The sequence below is a fragment of the Buteo buteo genome, chromosome 6, assembly GCF_964188355.1.
Source record: "Buteo buteo chromosome 6, bButBut1.hap1.1, whole genome shotgun sequence".
In the NCBI taxonomy this organism is placed as follows: Eukaryota; Metazoa; Chordata; class Aves; order Accipitriformes; family Accipitridae; genus Buteo; species Buteo buteo.
In genome coordinates, this window is record NC_134176.1 from 10,292,516 (window position 1) to 10,309,882 (window position 17,367).

Here is a 17,367-nt window from a genome sequence, read left to right on the forward strand (position 1 = left end):
ACACTAAGTTTGAGGCAGTTTCTAAGAAATTACGTCTTCTGTAAAAACCCAAAGGCTGCACCCTAGTCGACACAAGGCAGTATAGCAACGCTGCTGTTACTCTCGATCCCATTGAACTGAAGGATGCAGCTCCCCAGTTCAGTACCTGAGGAAGGCTGCTGCAGGGGGGAGGCAATGGAGAGGACTAACAAGGATCACGAGGCTTTATCATACCTTGTACTAAGGTGCTGAAGATGGAAAAGCTAAAAGGAGCCAGAGGATAGGTCAGGTACGGCAGAGAGAGGCCTTTCACTGGGAAGCTGAAGGTGTCACGAACCGTCTGCTTCCCCTGGGACCAAAACACAAGCAGTAACTCAAAGAAGGCCAAAAGTGAGAGAAAAGAAGGTAGTGGAGCAGATACAATGATCGTCTGACCAGGCAGCTCTCTGCTGTACACAGATCACCTGTCACTGACACCATCCCAAATCTCTATTAAAGCAGGGCTTAAAAACAAGGCAAAGGCTACTGCCACCCCTTTAGACTCAGGTTACCAGAAAGCTGCAGGCAGGAAAAGAGGCAACTCCAGCGAGCCATCATGCTAAAGGTCCAAGTCACCCCTGGGAAGTGTCCCTGTCCCTCCGCTGACTTCAGAGGCTGAGCATCCAAACCAAATATTTCGGCTAAAGCGCCTCATGAGTTCAAGTCAGCGGGTGTGCTGTACATGTCAGCAGGCTTAGCAACGAGCCGCCTTGCTCTGTTTGTGTGCAGGACTGAAATCCTGGCACGAACTACGCCGACATAAATCACAAAAGCTCCCACTGACTTCGGCGAGTTCGGGATTGTACCACACAAGCAGCAGCACGTTTGTATGAAGTTCAGAACTTATCATTTATTGCTCCAGTATCACCAGTTTAGTTCAAACTGGGAGAGGCTGGGAAGAACAGCTTCCAGAAAAAGGACTCGTATTTCTTCTCCTTGGCAGCTCTCTAACCACTTACAGCGCTGATTAATCTCATTGTCCTCCTCCTCTCCAGCTTGCAAAAGCCTGGCTTCCTTCTGCTTATCTGATCTCACATACCAGCCCAACAGCAATTACACATTTCTGATCTTACTAGCAGTGTTGTAGCTTTGAGGGTTTAAGGATGGAAGTGGGTTTGTGGGGAGAATATGATTTATTTGATCAACTCATGCAATTGGATGGAGAAAAGAAAAAAAGACTGGCAAGTTTCAGGGCAAACAAGCAATCTTTTTTATTCCTCCCCTTCCGCATCTCTCAGACAAGGCCCCTTCTACCAGTTGCTCTGGTTGACTTGCCACCATCCCACACACAGAGTAAATATATCTGTCACTGTACAGTTGGATACCACTCTTTGGTTAACGTACTCCCTCTAAAAAGCAGACTTGGACTCCAGTTTGTTAGAAGGGTGCATTAAAAGATACAGTGAAAGATCTTTTAATGTCTGCGTGGGAGGTGTGCTAAGAAGAAACTGCCAGTTTAACACGTTCTCATCTCCGAGAACTAATAATAGATAAAAACGTCGCTACCACTGCAGAGATTACTACAAAACTACACTTTCCGTTTCACGAGGACTAGGCGGTTGGGCTCCGAACACTAACAGTTGACAGAAGGATGGGAGGCAGGAACAACCAGGGTCCTTTCACTTGAAAAGAAAAATGCTCCATTTATACTTTGTGCCAAAAGATTGTATACTCGAATGAGTTGGGGGGGGAGGGGGAAGTCATTTCAGGCCAAGAATTCGGAAGTGATTCAGCTGACAAGCCTAGAGAAAATTTCAAAGTCTAAATAAAATTGTGATTCTTTTGTGTGGAAATATTTTTAAAGACTTACTCAATTTCCACTTTTTAAAATATTCAATAAATTCACTAAAATATCTAACCATAATTTCAAACATTTAAATTGAAATACTTAACTTGTTTGGAACCATTTCGTTCAACCTAAAATAAAATGCTGTCAGCTGTATTTTGTTTGGAAAAATATTTCAATTGAAAAAAAAAAAAAAAATCAGTGATTTGCATAGCTCAAGTGACTGCAGAGTCCCCTTTGCTGTCTCAGTCTTGTCACTCCTCTCGTGTGGCACTCACCTTCCAGTCACACATAGGAAAGATGACCTACAAGTATTAGGAAAAGCTTCAGTATGTGCTGTCTGCCTTGACTACATCTGGCTTCGTATTACAACAATTACACTCCTCCTCTTTGATTTGCCAAGTACCTGGCAAGGTAGGAAACCACTGGCCTGATGCAACTGTCATCCTCACATCTACCTGAAGATAAAACAACATTTTTCTTGCTTACACAGAGGTTACTTTGCCTGTAGTGAAGGTGTATTATGGGCTGTGTTATAATCCATCCTCTTTGAGCCCGCAAGCTACCAGGCGCTAGGAGGGAGATCCATTCCCTGGGAGAAACGTACTGCCCAAGAGTGACCTGCTAAGGTTACTGCTGTGCTAAAGCCCCAGGTCCTCTTGCTGAAACCAAATTTCACCTGTGTCTCTGGGTATTTCCTTGTCCACAAAGTGCCCCCAGGTGCCAGCTGGATGCCACATTTTGGGTTTGTGGGTTTTTGGTTGTTTTTTTTTTTTTCCCCTTCCTATGGTTCCTATGAGTTGGATGTTAACAGAGGCAGAAGCATTACTGTTGAACAAGCCTTTTCTGGCACCAATTCTTTTGGCAAGCACAGCATTTTCATTAATTTCTGTTCCAAAGAGGAAAAAAAAAAGCTTAAGCATGGTAGAGCCCTAGTGAGTACTATTTTCTTACGTTCACTTTTCTTGGCTTCCCTTGCTCAGCCCACATCATTCAGAGACCTGAGCAGCCAATCCATTAAAACACTTTCTGGATAACCACATCAGGTGTGCTCCAAGTCTCCGCAGGGCTGCAGCCAACTGGTTGTACCCCTCCTGAGGAAAGCAACTCACCCCCCAGCCCAACCGCCAACAGCTGCCCCACACCAACCCCATCTCACCAGAAAAAGCTGACACCTGCAGGGCTTTCAACAGTCCACAAATGCCCACGTTGCAAAAGGCACGGTCCTCCCACACCATCGCGTGGGCAGGACCCAGCGGACGAGGGTCTGTTGGTAGGTCTTCACACAATGTTGAAAGATGAGAACCTGTCTCCGATGACTTAAAGTTTTTACTCCAAGGAAGGATCCTGCAAACTCTGCTCAAGGCAACGCTTCTGGTGTTCCCTTCTATACACGTGTGGAAAACCAGGCTCCATTTCCCAAAGCAGATGAGGACATTGAAGAGCCAGGCAGGATTACAGCTGAACGCTCAAGCAGGAAGATGCACAGAAGAGATCATTACTTTTGCCATCTATCCTTTATTTTTAAATTCTGCCAGATAGCAGCTTTCATTACATTGCAAATAGTTTTGGCCACAGTTTCACTACCTCTTATGTTTATTCAGTCAGACTTCTAAAAATTAATGAAGTGGATGCACTATTGATTTCAAAAGGGCACTTCACATAGCATCCCAACTCAAATACCACCCTCAGTACTGTTGGGGAAGCCCACTGAGAAGCAATATAGTTGGTGTGTAACCCAGCCCTGTATTTTAGAGAAGACAGAGAGCTTTCTCTGCAGACACAACACACACAAACTAAGCTTGAGAAAGCTTTTTAAGAGAGGCAGAAGATTTTTTATTTTATTTTTCTTTTAAACACAAAATCCCTCCCTAAGACTTTAAGCAGAAAAGGTCTCATGTTCATGTATCTAATGCAAGGGTCACCAAAGAATGGGAAGTCTCCCACTGATCCTGGTTAGGTACTAATATTATTATTTTTCCCCTTTGTGTTTTAGTTACTGCTGGCAAACACCATAATGTTTTTATAAGCTACAGATGTTCTACTTGCTACAGAAGCTGTGCTAGCGCAGAGGACATGGAGGCAGAGTCCCATGCAGCACTGAGCAGGGTGGGGGAGGCTGCAGGCACCTGAAGGATGTGCAGGGGGGAAGGAGGAAATAATGTCATTTCAAAAGCGCCAGGAAGGATGCAAAGGTCAGACAGAACTGCAGGAGGGAAGGACGACAGTGATGGAATGAAGGGAAAAATCAAAAGAATTTCACAGACACATAAACTCATATGTATATACATAAGGTGAGAGCAAGAGAGTGACTCTAATAATGTTTTTCTATAAACACATACCTGCTGAGGAACGATCACATCTGGGCTGGATTTAACTACCATTGTTAGTCATGGCAATGAAATAAAACAGTACTAACAATTAAATCAAGTATCACCATACCATACTCAGAAGTAAGACCAGCCTCAGGTGGTGGGGACCTGGGGACTTCAATCCTGTAAGTACAGGGGCAGGGGAAAGGGGACTCCTGTACTATTGGAGAAGGATCTGCCCCAGCCATATGTCTCACCAGGACAGATCCAGTTGCACTGTGAGTCTTCAGTTGCTGGCAATTCTTTCAGTACACTGTACTGAACAACAATGTAAACAGGCAGTTGAAAAATTTAGTCCACCAAACACATACTCCCTCCCAAATTAACACACGAAATCCAGAATCATTGTCACATGATAAAAGAATGATTTATTAGAGCAACTTTATGATAAAATTATATAAAATAACAATTTGTTCTTTTAAAGACATCCACAACATCACCTTGAAACAAAATGTACAGATACTGCCTATAATCCAAACAAAAATAAATTACCATTCAAAAAAAAAAAAAACCAAAACAAAACAAAAGCAGAAAAAAATCAGGGCAGGATAAAAATCAAAATTATACACAGCATTTCAAGAGGGTGTGGAAGAGAGAAAGTCATTAATGGATTCAAGTTATACAAACGTGTTTCAGCTTTACTCTCAGACAGCTCAGCTTGCATTTGTGTTGCATGCAAATGGAATGATCCAGTGAACGGTTCAGAACAGCAGAATCAGCAGCATAACAACAGCAGAGAGTGAAATAGGCACAATTCAGCATGGGGCACATCGAAAGTGAACAGGTAGTTCTGTCTGGTCTTTGCAAAAGTTATACACATTTACGGAACTTCAAAAATAGCTAGTGTGATCTGCAAACCAAGAAAAAACTAGTAGAATCTTGCATTTAAATACTTTACACTTTATCTTTTTTTTTGTCTCCTCTTTTTTTCAGTAGGCTGTACGTAAACATTCCACTAGTTGTACCTTTACTAAAATATTCAATGATGCAGATGTTCTTTTCTCCTGGAGCATGACCATGACATGACATCACTGTAGATACGATTTAGGTCCTTGCTCACAAATCTCGTACACATTCTCACAGGAATTTACATTCACGCCATCAGAACAGAGTAACAGGTTTTTACATTTGAAAGCGTTAAACTGAGAACATGGTTTTCAAGTATAGTGGAAGAGCTGAGGGCTGGGATTTTGAAAGGTGCTCACGGCATACGGAAACCCCAAAGGACCTGAGCACTAGCTTCCCTAAGACTCTGAAAATCCCACCCTTCCTTACATTTCTTTAGTCAGATACAAAACACATGAAAGCAATATGGTATGAGAGTGACCCACAGGTCAGCGTCACCCCTACCAAACTCAATGCAAGGCCCATCTGTAGCTCACGCAAGCCAACAGGTATCTTACGCACTGGTCCTGGGCCACCCAGATACACCACTACACGTCTGTTAGGTTCACACTGGAGTCACACAGAGGCATGTTTTCATGGTTGTGTACAGTACGGCTTGTAAGAATGAACAATCAAACAAAGGAGTAATAGTCAGGTGGCTAGCTCTTTGGCTTATCTGGAGCAGACAAGTGCAAACGGGGTGTGCTTCAGAAGCAGTGAATACAAGAAAAAATATATTGCATTTCATCATTGACTAGAAAACTGTTTTAAATGCAAAGATCCAAGGATGAACGTTGTGTCGGGGTGCAGAAGCGTTTTATAGTTTGGCTGAGTCACAAATAAAACAAATCAAGCTGTGCATCCTCCCCTCCCTTCACACACACATTTCCAAATTATAAACAGACACCGACTGTTGCACCCTTATTAGTCACTTGAAGAGGTACCATATTTTGCGGGTTGATTTAATTGATGTAAGGTGTCTGCAGGCTCTCTCTCAAGTTCAGAACAGAGCAACCAAGGAAGAAAATCCATCCCTGATGTGTTCATGAATGAAAGAAGACTCAAGCAATTTTCAAATGAAAGTAAAGAGAAGTCCCGTCAAGGACACATTGTAGAGAAACAAAATCCACTAGAGCATAGCCATGAAGATGTGGAAACGTGGTTAACAAGTAAGAATAATAGTCAGATGTCTGAGTAATTCACTTGTCTCTACAGCAAAACTGAAACTAACAGCAACACCTTATCTGTGAAGGTCCTTCAACTCCTAGTGAGTTGGGGTAGCACCTGGATGGTTCAAACCCTAACCAAGAAGGGCTTGAAAAATTGTGTCTCATATGTCAGGAATTATACCACCACTTATGATATTCATCAAGGACACAGTCAGGTATTTCAAGAAAAGACAGATCAGAATAAACGACTGAATGAACACATTCAGATAGTGCGTATATTACAGGCAGAAGAACATCAAGGGCAAATTCTTTTTTTATTCTGCATTCATCTATGTGAAATCCAGCAGATTTCTTCATGGAAGAGCATCTCCGTACAAGCAGATGAGTCTTATAACCTACTGAAAATCTTGGAAGAATATTTGCACCTATTGTTTACCAGCCAGCATCTTGCACGCTCAAAAGAAACTAATGGCCTGTTGGCATACTCCCATTCTGGGATCAATTCTGTTTCTGCTGAAATCGATAGAAAGCTCCCACTAGCTCCACCAGGAAAGAAATCACGGTCTTCACTAGTAAGATTAAACACTTTGTGAGCATCCCTATTTATTTAAATTATTTTAACAGGTTCCCACTGTTACAACATTCTAGCAGAAAAGCTCAGGTAACTACTGAGGCTAACTAAGGAATCCACTACCCACCCCAAAATATAAAGTCAGCACACAAGAAGCAGTCAAGCTTGGGAAACCATTTTCACTGGTTAAACTACACACTGTATGAGGGCAAAGTGGAACTCATCTGCTCACCTTTCCCAGTAAATGTATCCTCCACAGCTACAAAAATTTCTTTACCTGATTACTGTTTATTGACCAGGAAGAATGAAAAAGGAATTGATACAAGACAGAAAAAACTGGGAGCAAACACGTCTGGAAGAGGTCCCCTCTAAAACAAAACTTTTGCTCTTAAAGCAACAAAAATTGCTTAGTGTTTTGCAGTTTAACAGATAGACAGAATACAAAATCCAACTTTTTTCAAACAAATTGCTTGGTGCAATTGCATGTAACATAGTGTTTCTAGGATTATAACAGACCAAAAATAAAATCCAGACAAAAATCCCAAATGTACAAAGTGCTTGACACTGTTCAATAATTTCTGAAGAATACCACAGAATGGTGCTCTTCAAGCACTTTTGCATTGAAAAAAAATTCCTAACAGAACTAGCCGTGAAGGTAGAGCTACACTTAAGCCATTATTTTTTCAGTGCTGTCAAGTGAACACTAGTTCACAGCAACTGTGCAATTAAGTTTATTACATGAGCCATTGGAACAGATGTTTTTCTTAGCAATTAGCTAATCACAAACATCTTAAGTCTTTGGCCCAGCCAAAAGCATTTGTAGCTCATTGTAAAAAGACTGTATATTTAAAAAAAGAAAAAAAAAAAAGGAAAAAAAAGCGCAGCTTAAAGACAGCATTTGTACCGAGATCATGAAAATTTGGCAAGCTAAACTGTAAAATCTGACTTTTTGTACCAACCCCAAACTTTGGGCCTGAAACATCATCAAAAATAGTAACTGCATTAGTAGTCTTTACATTCATACCATTATTAACTTTTACACTTTCCCAAGAGAAAAACAAAGGGTTTATTCTGTCTTGGTTTGGTTTTTGGACTAAAAAAAGGATGCACAACTTCAGTGTAGTTGCCTTTTTATGACTGCTGAAAAGGACTTCTTACACAACTGTAGTAAGAGTTTCTCCTAGAAACCCAAGATATTGCACGATCATCCTGTTGGATTTGCACATTGATTCCAACAGAGTTGTAATGCTTCACTTGTACACTTAAAAAAAAAATTAAAAAATCAAACAAAACCAAAACAAATATAGTACCAAAAAGTGTTTTTTTAAATTGCGCCTCATTACAACTGAATAATTATAAACAGGCCAATGCAAGAACACTTTAGCTTCGGCAGTATTGAATGGAGCGTATGCAAAGCCTGTTTCCTTATGGCACACTGGAAGAGTGAGTAATTTTCTAAAAATCAGTTTGCCTCTATGCTGAATATGTGCTGCTCCACAGTGCTAGTCTTGTTTAAAAGGCATACACAGACTTTCCATTCACCCTCACAGCATAGATTTTTTTTTTTGTGCAACGTGTTAGCAATCTAAACAACTGCTCCACACAAACTGTCCACAAACCACTCATACACAATACTAATGCAACAGTAGATTACAATATGATAGCAATACAAAATATTGTATCAGATCACATATTTCTCTCCATCTGGAATGAAATTCGAATCTTGTAAGCTAGAAGACCCACAGTTCGATTTCTGTGTGTAGTTTCTCATCTGTACTGGGGACAAAGTCTCCAGTGTAGACCCAGAAGTGTTAGCAGTCCTGACTTTAGTGGCTGTAGATTGTTTAGCAGCAGAAGATGCTTTGTTACTGGCAACTACATCCAAGTTTCCAGTAGGATCAATGATAGCGTTTATGACTGGGGGGAAGAAAAGAGACATACAGAGACATATTAGCAGCACTGAGGAGAGTTTCTAACCAGAAGGTTGCTGCCTTTACTTTGAAGGCAGTAGAACTGTAGGCAGTACTCCTGTTCATTTTAGTCACAGTATTTTCTTCATTAGTACCTTCAAGCCTAAGCAGCTTTAACAAGCAAAATCTCTCCCAAACTGAAGCTATGAGGACACTCAACTTTCTGGTTAAATTGGAAAAGACAAACTACAGCAGACAAATGGCAAGCTTTTAGCAGGAGTGCAAAATGACGCCTGTATGTTTTTACATGCCTTTATTAAGCTATTAGATGATGCAAGAGGTTGTTTTGCCTTTTCTATAGCACAGAGCTCTATGTAAAAAATTCAAGTCCAAAAAGTGTAGCACAGCTTACTGGCTGAAAGAGCTGCTAAATATTATTTCAGCAGAACAGACCTTTGCTAGTTCATCTTATGGGGATATGCTAATTACCACAAACAAAGCATTTCCACAGCAACAGCTTCCACATTTCAAAAGTCAACAATTTTCTTAAAAATTGGCAGCACAAGATGAATCTACTGTTTGTTCCATATGCGCTCGTCAGAGAGCAGTGTGCTAATAAACTAAACTTCTGCATCCTTTCCCAGCTTTCACTGGCAAATCAAGCAACATTATTTTATTTTGTGCAATTTACTGGCATTTGAGAGACAAAAAGAAGATTTTAAATGACCAACCTTCGAGCTGTTTTTGAACTCTCCTGAGCTCCTTCAGGATAGAACTGATTTCCTAGAAACAAAAGCATCAGAATGGAAAATTAAGCAACAAAGTACTCAACTGAGACAGGAATCTAGTCTTACTCCTTCTGCCTTATCTGATGTCTTGATTCAAAGTCAGTTCCAACCTTGCTTGTTTAACAGAAAAGACCAAGCTAGTATCAGTATCGAGGTGGATTTGCACAAGGACCTCTGCTCTGCATCATTTCACCAAGTTCATAGCCACAGTGGTTTCTAGACTTGAAATGCTAGCCAGATTAACTGTACAAAGGCTTCTCCACATCCTCCTTAATACCAAATACACGAAGGTATTTGTAAACTCAACTCGTACACCAGACAAAGCAATTGGCCACACATACTGCTGTAGCACCGAGCTACACAAGTCCTTCACAGTGTTGTATGTACGCTTAGCATTAACCATATTTGCCGGGTCGACTATTGTACTTAAACCTCTACTGGCAGTCCCCATCAATGACAGTAAGAGGTCACAAAGAGCACAAACACCACCCTAGGGCTAAAGCTTTTTTATTGCCCTATTATCAAACTGTTACAGGTGAAGAAAACCAATATTCATGAGAAACACCTGTCTACTACTGAGGCTGTATCAACCACATGGTAGGTGATGCTTTGGTAGAGGACTGGGTCTTTGAAGATGAATCGCAAAGGGAGAGGGAAAGAATTTGGTGAAATGCAACAGCTGAAGGAACTTAGTTTGTCACACTTCAAACAGCAAGGAAAAACAGCAGTTCAACACATGCAAATAGACTAGAAATTTCAGAAAACTATTTGAGAAGGGCCAGAGCTTGTTGGTTTTATTTCTTACAAAGTCTTCATGGATGAAAGCCTTCAGTATTTCACTTGTTTGCATGGTCTTACCTTGTTTGATGTCTTCAGAATTGGCACTTCATTTTCTGAATTCATTTTGGCCTCCATCTCCTCCCAGGTCCTTTCTGAGTTTTGAAACAGAATCCTGGAGCACAAGAAGTGCAGCAGGTCTTAAAATTGCTATCCAAAAGCTGCTTGTTTAAAAGACTTAATTACCACAAGATGTGGCAACAAAGGAGATTAGTGGATTAGCAACCGGACAAAGCGCCTTTTAGCTGATTTAGGAACAATCCAAAGTCCTTCCCTAACTGATGTCTTCTAGAGCAACAGCAAGCTTTGAAGAGATTTCACAAGCTTGGTGACCTGCAGGCTTTCTGAGAGCCTTACAACAGAGGAGGAAAGGGGAGACAATCCACCAATTTTCTGCTGTATCTTTACAAAGGCAACATTTCAAAGTTAGGGCACCAACAGGCATTACAAATCCAGCACTAAAATTCCAAAGGCCAAACATATGAGGAAAAGAGATGGCAAATAATCACACTACCCCTCGTTCACTACACACATAGTTTCCTACATCTAGATTCCCTGCATCTTGATAACAAGACTTTCTGAGGCAACAATGCATTATCTTCCACAAGTAGCAAGTCAACAAACTCAGGAGCAAGTCAACATTTCAGGCCAGGGACAAAAAGTTACTTACTTCATTTTTTCAGCTAGGTTTTCTGTATTTTCACGGATTGTATGAGACAGCTGGGACACTGGGTTCAACATCAGATTGTCAAAGATTACCTAAAATATAAGGGCAAATCAGAGAACTTTCAGCAAAAGTGGCATATTACAAAACTGGAAATTTTTTACAGTAAATGATCTCCACTGAAACATCTTCATCTATCTGGATGATACTTGAAGCTCAAAGGGAGATTAAGATGATGTGCAGCTTTGTTGCAGCACTTTGGCAAAAAGATTACCACTAACTTGTTCAGATTTTTTTCTAGAGACAGAGTTGTCTGCAGTAATGTAACTATTTAAGCATTTCTGAAAGAAAAAGCTTAAGACTTTCCAAGTCTCACAGGCACCTCCCCCCGCCCCCAAAGCCAAATCACAATGCAAGAAGTCCCACAAGCAGTCTTACTGAAACCATCTAATGTATTTTATATGAATTCAAGCCACCTTCCCAGCCAGGTATCCCACCATGTTACATTCTGCTTTATTAAAAACAACAACAACAAAACCACCAAAACATAAATATTCAAGTCCTATGGCTCAGCAGAGCCCCCAGGCTTCTGCCAGGAAAGCCCACATCAGCTGGGGGCACTCTGAACCTGCACTTTTTATTCAGCCTTGGCACCTCTCTACAGGAGAGTGAGGGATTGCTTGAAGTCAGTCACGGGACAGGATCAGTACCAGTGGCTCAGCCCAAGCTCCCCCTCCATCTGCCCATCTGAGTCACCTCCAGAACAGCAGAGTGACCATGCTAGAGCCCAGCTCTCCCCTCCTGCCTGCACTGCCTCCCCAGACCCTCTGCCCAGCTCTTCCTTCCCATCCAGAGCCAGCACACAGAAAGCAAGCAGAAGCAACAGCCGAGTGCTGCATCAGCAGCCTGCTCCTCCGCTCTCCGGCACCATCAGACTGCTACAGCCCTCACCCCAACACCGTCCCCAGCCTCAAGTTTCAGGCCAGGCTTCCTCATCCTTTAGCATCATCCCAGTGGTTTCCAGGTTACCCTGCTCTCTCAGCCCAGAAGAACTGCATGAAATTGCATACGCTGGAGGGAGCAATGCAGAACAAGCGGCTTGCTGTCTGCATGGCACAGCACAGCACAGCACGCCAGCTGTGCCACAGCACTCAAGCCCAGCTGCAGAAACTCCTTGTAAGATCCAGATTCTGCCACTGCTGCTCCATGGGCAGCTCTAACCAGGATGCCGGTTGCAGAAAAGTAAGGTGCCATTAAACCATTGGTGCTGCAGTTTTCAAAGTGGAGATTTTTGTGTTTTTCTTTAAAATAGCAGTGAAATAGCCTAGGTGGGCTCTGACACTGAATGCCTCCTCCCAAACAACAAGTGACCAAGCCTCAGGTTTTAGTGGAGTTTTACACAAGAGAGGAAACTTCCAGTCAGTACTGGCAAGAAGGGTGATTCTGTTCCTCTTTTTTTTGTTTTTTAAACACTGTTTCTATACCTACAAGTCAGGGCTCTTGAGAAGTGCATTTTTTTTTTGAGTAGCCTCCTTTGGCAGCTTAGAAAGAGCAGGTACAAATACTGCAGCTTAAAGCAATGTCATATATAAAGTAAAGAAAAAGGTGGCCTGCCTCCTCACGGTTTCTTGTCCTTGTTTTTCTTGAGGGATCCTCTTCTCTATTATTGTTCATATTTTGGTCAAAATCCTTCAGTTCCACTGATCCTGGAGGCACTTTCTGGTAGTTCAGACTTGCTTCTGGAATGTGCTGCACCAACTTGGAAATAATGAGTAATGAGTCATTAAAAATTAGTAGGGAAGGAGGCACACAGGCACTCACTGCAGGTATTGCAGATTTTCAGGCAAGCCCCAGAGCAACACTGATTCATTTAAGTCTTGTTCAGACAGGTATGGGTTCCTAAGCAAATTACTAGACCCCAATCCTGCAAGCGTCTACCCACTGGAGTCATCCTATGAAGTTCAGTGGGGCTATTCCACTTTATAATTTTGACTCTCGAGCACGTAGTTGAAAAGTACATATTTGCCTTTTTTGAATTGAGCTAAAACTCAAAAAGGCCTTTTTTTCCCATACCTTATGTTTTAATATATCAATACAACATTAAAGCCACACTAAATTAATCAGAAACCATTTAGTAACACATGGAAGAGATGAAAAAGCAATACAAAACCACTGATAATGCAAATAATTAACAGGAAGAAGAACAGAAAAGACAAGACAGCTACTCCTGTTTAGTTGACTGACAGACAAAAACTCTAAAAGGAGAGGAGAAAAATAAGTGACAAGACAGAGATACAAAAATAATGGGATGGAAAGTGCACCTGAGATGGATATGCCAGCCGAAAAGATCTACGAGCAATCTGTGTTAAAACAGAAACAAAGAGATCAATGCTACTGAATGACCGTGACAGCAAGTATCAAAGAGAACACATGGTTTGGGGTTATTTTGGGCTGACATTCCCAAAAGCACATTCCTGAGGACCAGCACTCAATGCCCACCCCCCGCATGCACTGCAGCCCGTGGAGGTCCTGGTCACCAACCAGTTCCACAGGGGTGGTCTTGGGCAGCTCCCCAGTTACTTCGAAACAGACTGTGCTGAGTGAAATCCAGCAGCCCTCTGAGCACAGAGAATGGGCTAAACATACAGCCCAGGAGGCTCTTTGGTTGGCAAAGCACACAGCTCTTGCGAGAAAACCATGTGCCATCCAAGGTCCAGGCTCCCCACACTCTATGCAATAGCACTTAGATTATACACAGGCAGAAGGTATGAGATATTACGGTACAGGGGCACAACAGCCAAAATGTTTTAGCTAATACACTTCTCTTTTTTAAGCATCCTTTCATGAAGTGCAGAAACAGTGTTAGGCTGCTTGCAGCGGTGAAACAGTGTCAGAAGGGAATGAGATATTCCTACAGTCCAGCAGTTCTCAGCACAACCAGTCGAAAACACATTAAGGGTAGCCCCTGCTCCCCCATCACCAGGAGATTGTCATATGTGACCTGGTCTGTTCTCGTACTTTCTGCTCTGTCATGCCCATAAGCATTTCATCTCATCATACCAACACTCATACCGAGTACGTTAAACAACAACTTAACAAACATAATTCGGCTTTTAAGTTTTTGCTATATCATTGTCAACTTTAAAAAAAGACCAACCAAAAGAATTTTGTGCAAGGCTAAAATTTGCAGAAGTGGCCAGTGATTTGGGATGACCCACTTGACTATGCTTGCAGCAGCTGAGCCTTCAATTTGACTGCTCGGCTTTGCAGAAAGCTGGGTCCTGTAAAACATACACACCCAGAACCCACGGCATCCCAAACAAACCATGGCTTTGGTAAACAGGAATCACAAAGGTTTCACCCTTGCTGGACCCTTTTTTTGGTTTGTTTGGGGGTTTTTTGCTTAATTTGTAGCAGTACTCAGCTCAGTAGCTCAGTAGCTCAGCTCAGCTCAGGAATCTAGGTTATTATATACTATACAGCCAAGAGCAACAAAACCAAACAAAAACACCCAAACATGCACTGGGGAACTGAAAACCTCCCTGGCAAACATCCAAGGAAACACTGGACATGAAAGGATAGAACATGAAGAATAAAGTTTAAATCTAAGGCTCCACCTTAACTTTTAAGAAAACACTCATCATTTTAATCATTAACCAAGCTTCGTAATAAAAGTAATTTAAAAAGCAGCTCATTTGAGGCTGAGAAATGCTGTGCCACACACTGGTCCAAAGTAAAGCTTCTGGTATGACATTAAACCCTCAAAAGTGATTCCAGCATCAGCACTTATTTTTCCTGCGTTTTTTCCCACTTTAGTAGAATAGGTATAAATATTTAGTAGCAGAAAACTCAAGAGCTAGCAGAATGGCGTACAACACTGCAAGAGCCAGAGCAGTATGAGAGTCACACACAGCAAACATTTCTTATTCACATATTTCCTTTTATCAGATATTTCAATACATTACTATTACAACTACAGTAGCTATTTCTCATCACTATGTCCTTTCCTAGAATATTAATATCAAGTTTTTTAATAAACACTCACAAAATTCACAGTGTTTAGCATCACACACACTAATCTTCAGATATTTCCTAACAACTTCCCTGCATTAAGCAAAAATAATTATTTTAGCACAGATTCTGCAGCATCCAGACTGAGGGAAGCATGTCCACTGATTCTAGTCCAGTTCCAAAGACGTGATGTGTGTTTATTAAACCCACATCAGTTTATATTACTTCCATTCATAACATGACCCCCCAAGATGCACATTCAGGATCCCAAGCTATTCAGGATTCAGCTCTACATCTCAGCATCACAAATAGAAATTCCTGCTGATTTAACCTGTTCCTGGCTATCGCTAACGTAAAAGCACCTCCACTGATGCATACTGGCATTTTGGGTGTAACTCAAATGGCCTCCCAGCCACTGATCCTGCTGAAATCACGGTGCTATCCAACCCTATTTGGAGTCAGTCTATTTAAAAGCCTTTATGGTGGTTTCAGCCACCACTGGCTGAACAAGCCACAGGTTATGGCTCTTGATCTGTCTTCACAGGCTGCCACCTGTGTTTACACCACGTACACCACTTACACCACCGTAAGATCTAAAAAACTGCTCTAGCAGGGGATACTGCTGGGAGCGTTACCTACAGCATGACACAGCCCTACACTGGCTCTCCGGACTACTGCGAGGGGGCTGACTGGCATGTCCCACACAGTGCATGGCAGCGCTGCAAAGCCACATCACAGAGAAACCCTCAGTTTGCCTGGGTCTGAGCAATCCTGGCAAGACATTCAGCACCACTACCATGAGCTTTGGACCCCATGGTTTTGCACAGAGTAAAAACACTTGTTTTGGAGGTATCCTTCCTCCTCTAGCAGTAGGGAACATCCCTCTGTATATCCTGACTTAGCTGCACTGTTCAGTGGCACTCGACAAAGAAGGAGGTACCTTGCTTTTCTGGAAGGAAGCGGGTGCTGAGTGCTGGTCATTACCAACCTGAAGCAAACATTTCATTTGCAAGTCAGAAGTAAGGTAGGTTTGTCACCTTAACTGCTCAAAAAGAATAATACAAAAGGCAGTTTTGGAGGTGTGGCACTTGCATGGAAACAAAGCAATAAAACACTTTATCTCAGAGTCTGAAGTTATTGCGAAACATTTGTGCACTGCGGCTCCCAACGGCCCCAGGAAAAAAAACCCTCCCTGAGCAGGCTGCAGCTGAACTCAGCTTAACGCAAGCACAGCCACACTCGCCTGACTTTCTGGGTATCTGCCTAAACTTCTGCTTTGCACCTTCAGTGAAGACCACAACAGATTCACGGGGCCTCCAAGCACGCTCTTGACAGGGCAACAAGTTTGGTCCTCAGGTTTGAACAGGTCTGCAATTCTCAGAACAGTCAAAGACAACAGAGGGCCAAGGGGCCCATCTGAACAGCAGATAAAGAGAGCTGTATATTTTTTTAAGCCCACGCTGGTGGTAGCCAGGAGGGAATTTGGATTTAACAGCAGCAAAGGCAATTTTGCTTTAGCAGCTGGAGCCTCCCTGTGACCTTGCACCCAAGTTTGAGCTGAGCTGAGTCCCTGCGCTGCAGCAGTGGTGAGCCAAATTAAGAAATCGCCACTCTCCTCCCCACTCCAGTGCAGACAAACTGTGCTACACAGTTCAGGAGGAAGCCACAGCTTCACTGAAGAGCTAGAGGACAGCACTTCCCAAGCTAACTGCCCTCCTTGCCCACCTCGCTGGCTGGGGAGCAGAGTCCTTGCCCTTGCCTATCAATACACAGATGGAGGGAAGGGATTCAAGAAACACCTGCACAGCGTTTCAAGGGCCCTGGCAGAGAGGACACATCAGAGGTACAAAATACACAGCTGGTACAGAGCATGCAGCTAGAGCACTCAGTCAGTGCCTTGTCTGAAACAAGAAGGGAGGCTCAGGCTCCCTGCTACGGCAGCACAGCAGGCCCACCCCATCCTGTTCCTCAGTTGCAAACTTCAGGGACCAAAGTCACACTAGAGACTGTAAGATCTTTAGGCAATAATATGAGGAATCTAACATTTTGACACCAGCGCCCTCCTGCTTCCTGGAGGCACAGTAAGGATGCCCTCAACAAAAGCCAAACCTGCCCAGACCCAATACAGCTCCTGACCCACGCAGCCCACTCTCACCTCTTGCAAGGCTGGCTGTGGCACAGGGGAGGGCAAAATAAAGAGCACCCTAAAGAGACTGCAGTCAATCTATCTGCTAGTGTTTTTTAGGGGGGCAGGGAGCGAGGGGTTTTTTTAATGCTGCAGCAGCTAGGAATGCTGCCCTGGTCTCCCACCACAACCGTACCCTGCAAACTTGCTCGCATTCAGAGGCAGAGATTG

The 17,367-nt window shown here is 42.7% G+C and overlaps 1 protein-coding gene across 3 annotated transcripts in view; it reads right to left on the reverse strand.

The window, feature by feature from the left end:
- Positions 1-4,509: 4,509 nt before the first annotated feature.
- Positions 4,510-17,367, reverse strand: part of CEP170B (centrosomal protein 170B) — a 59,805-nt gene continuing 46,947 nt past the window's right edge. For 2 of the 3 annotated variants that reach the window (XM_075029698.1, XM_075029697.1), the window contains 6 exons: positions 13,322-13,360; positions 12,615-12,758; positions 11,007-11,095; positions 10,358-10,451; positions 9,443-9,494; positions 4,510-8,718 (listed from right to left, as the gene is read on the reverse strand). In XM_075029698.1, the coding sequence (XP_074885799.1) occupies positions 8,483-8,718; positions 9,443-9,494; positions 10,358-10,451; positions 11,007-11,095; positions 12,615-12,758; positions 13,322-13,360 (654 nt within the window). In that variant the 3' untranslated portion in view covers positions 4,510-8,482. The remainder of the gene's footprint in view (positions 8,719-9,442; positions 9,495-10,357; positions 10,452-11,006; positions 11,096-12,614; positions 12,759-13,321; positions 13,361-17,367) is intronic. The other variant, XM_075029699.1, reaches the window with a different exon arrangement.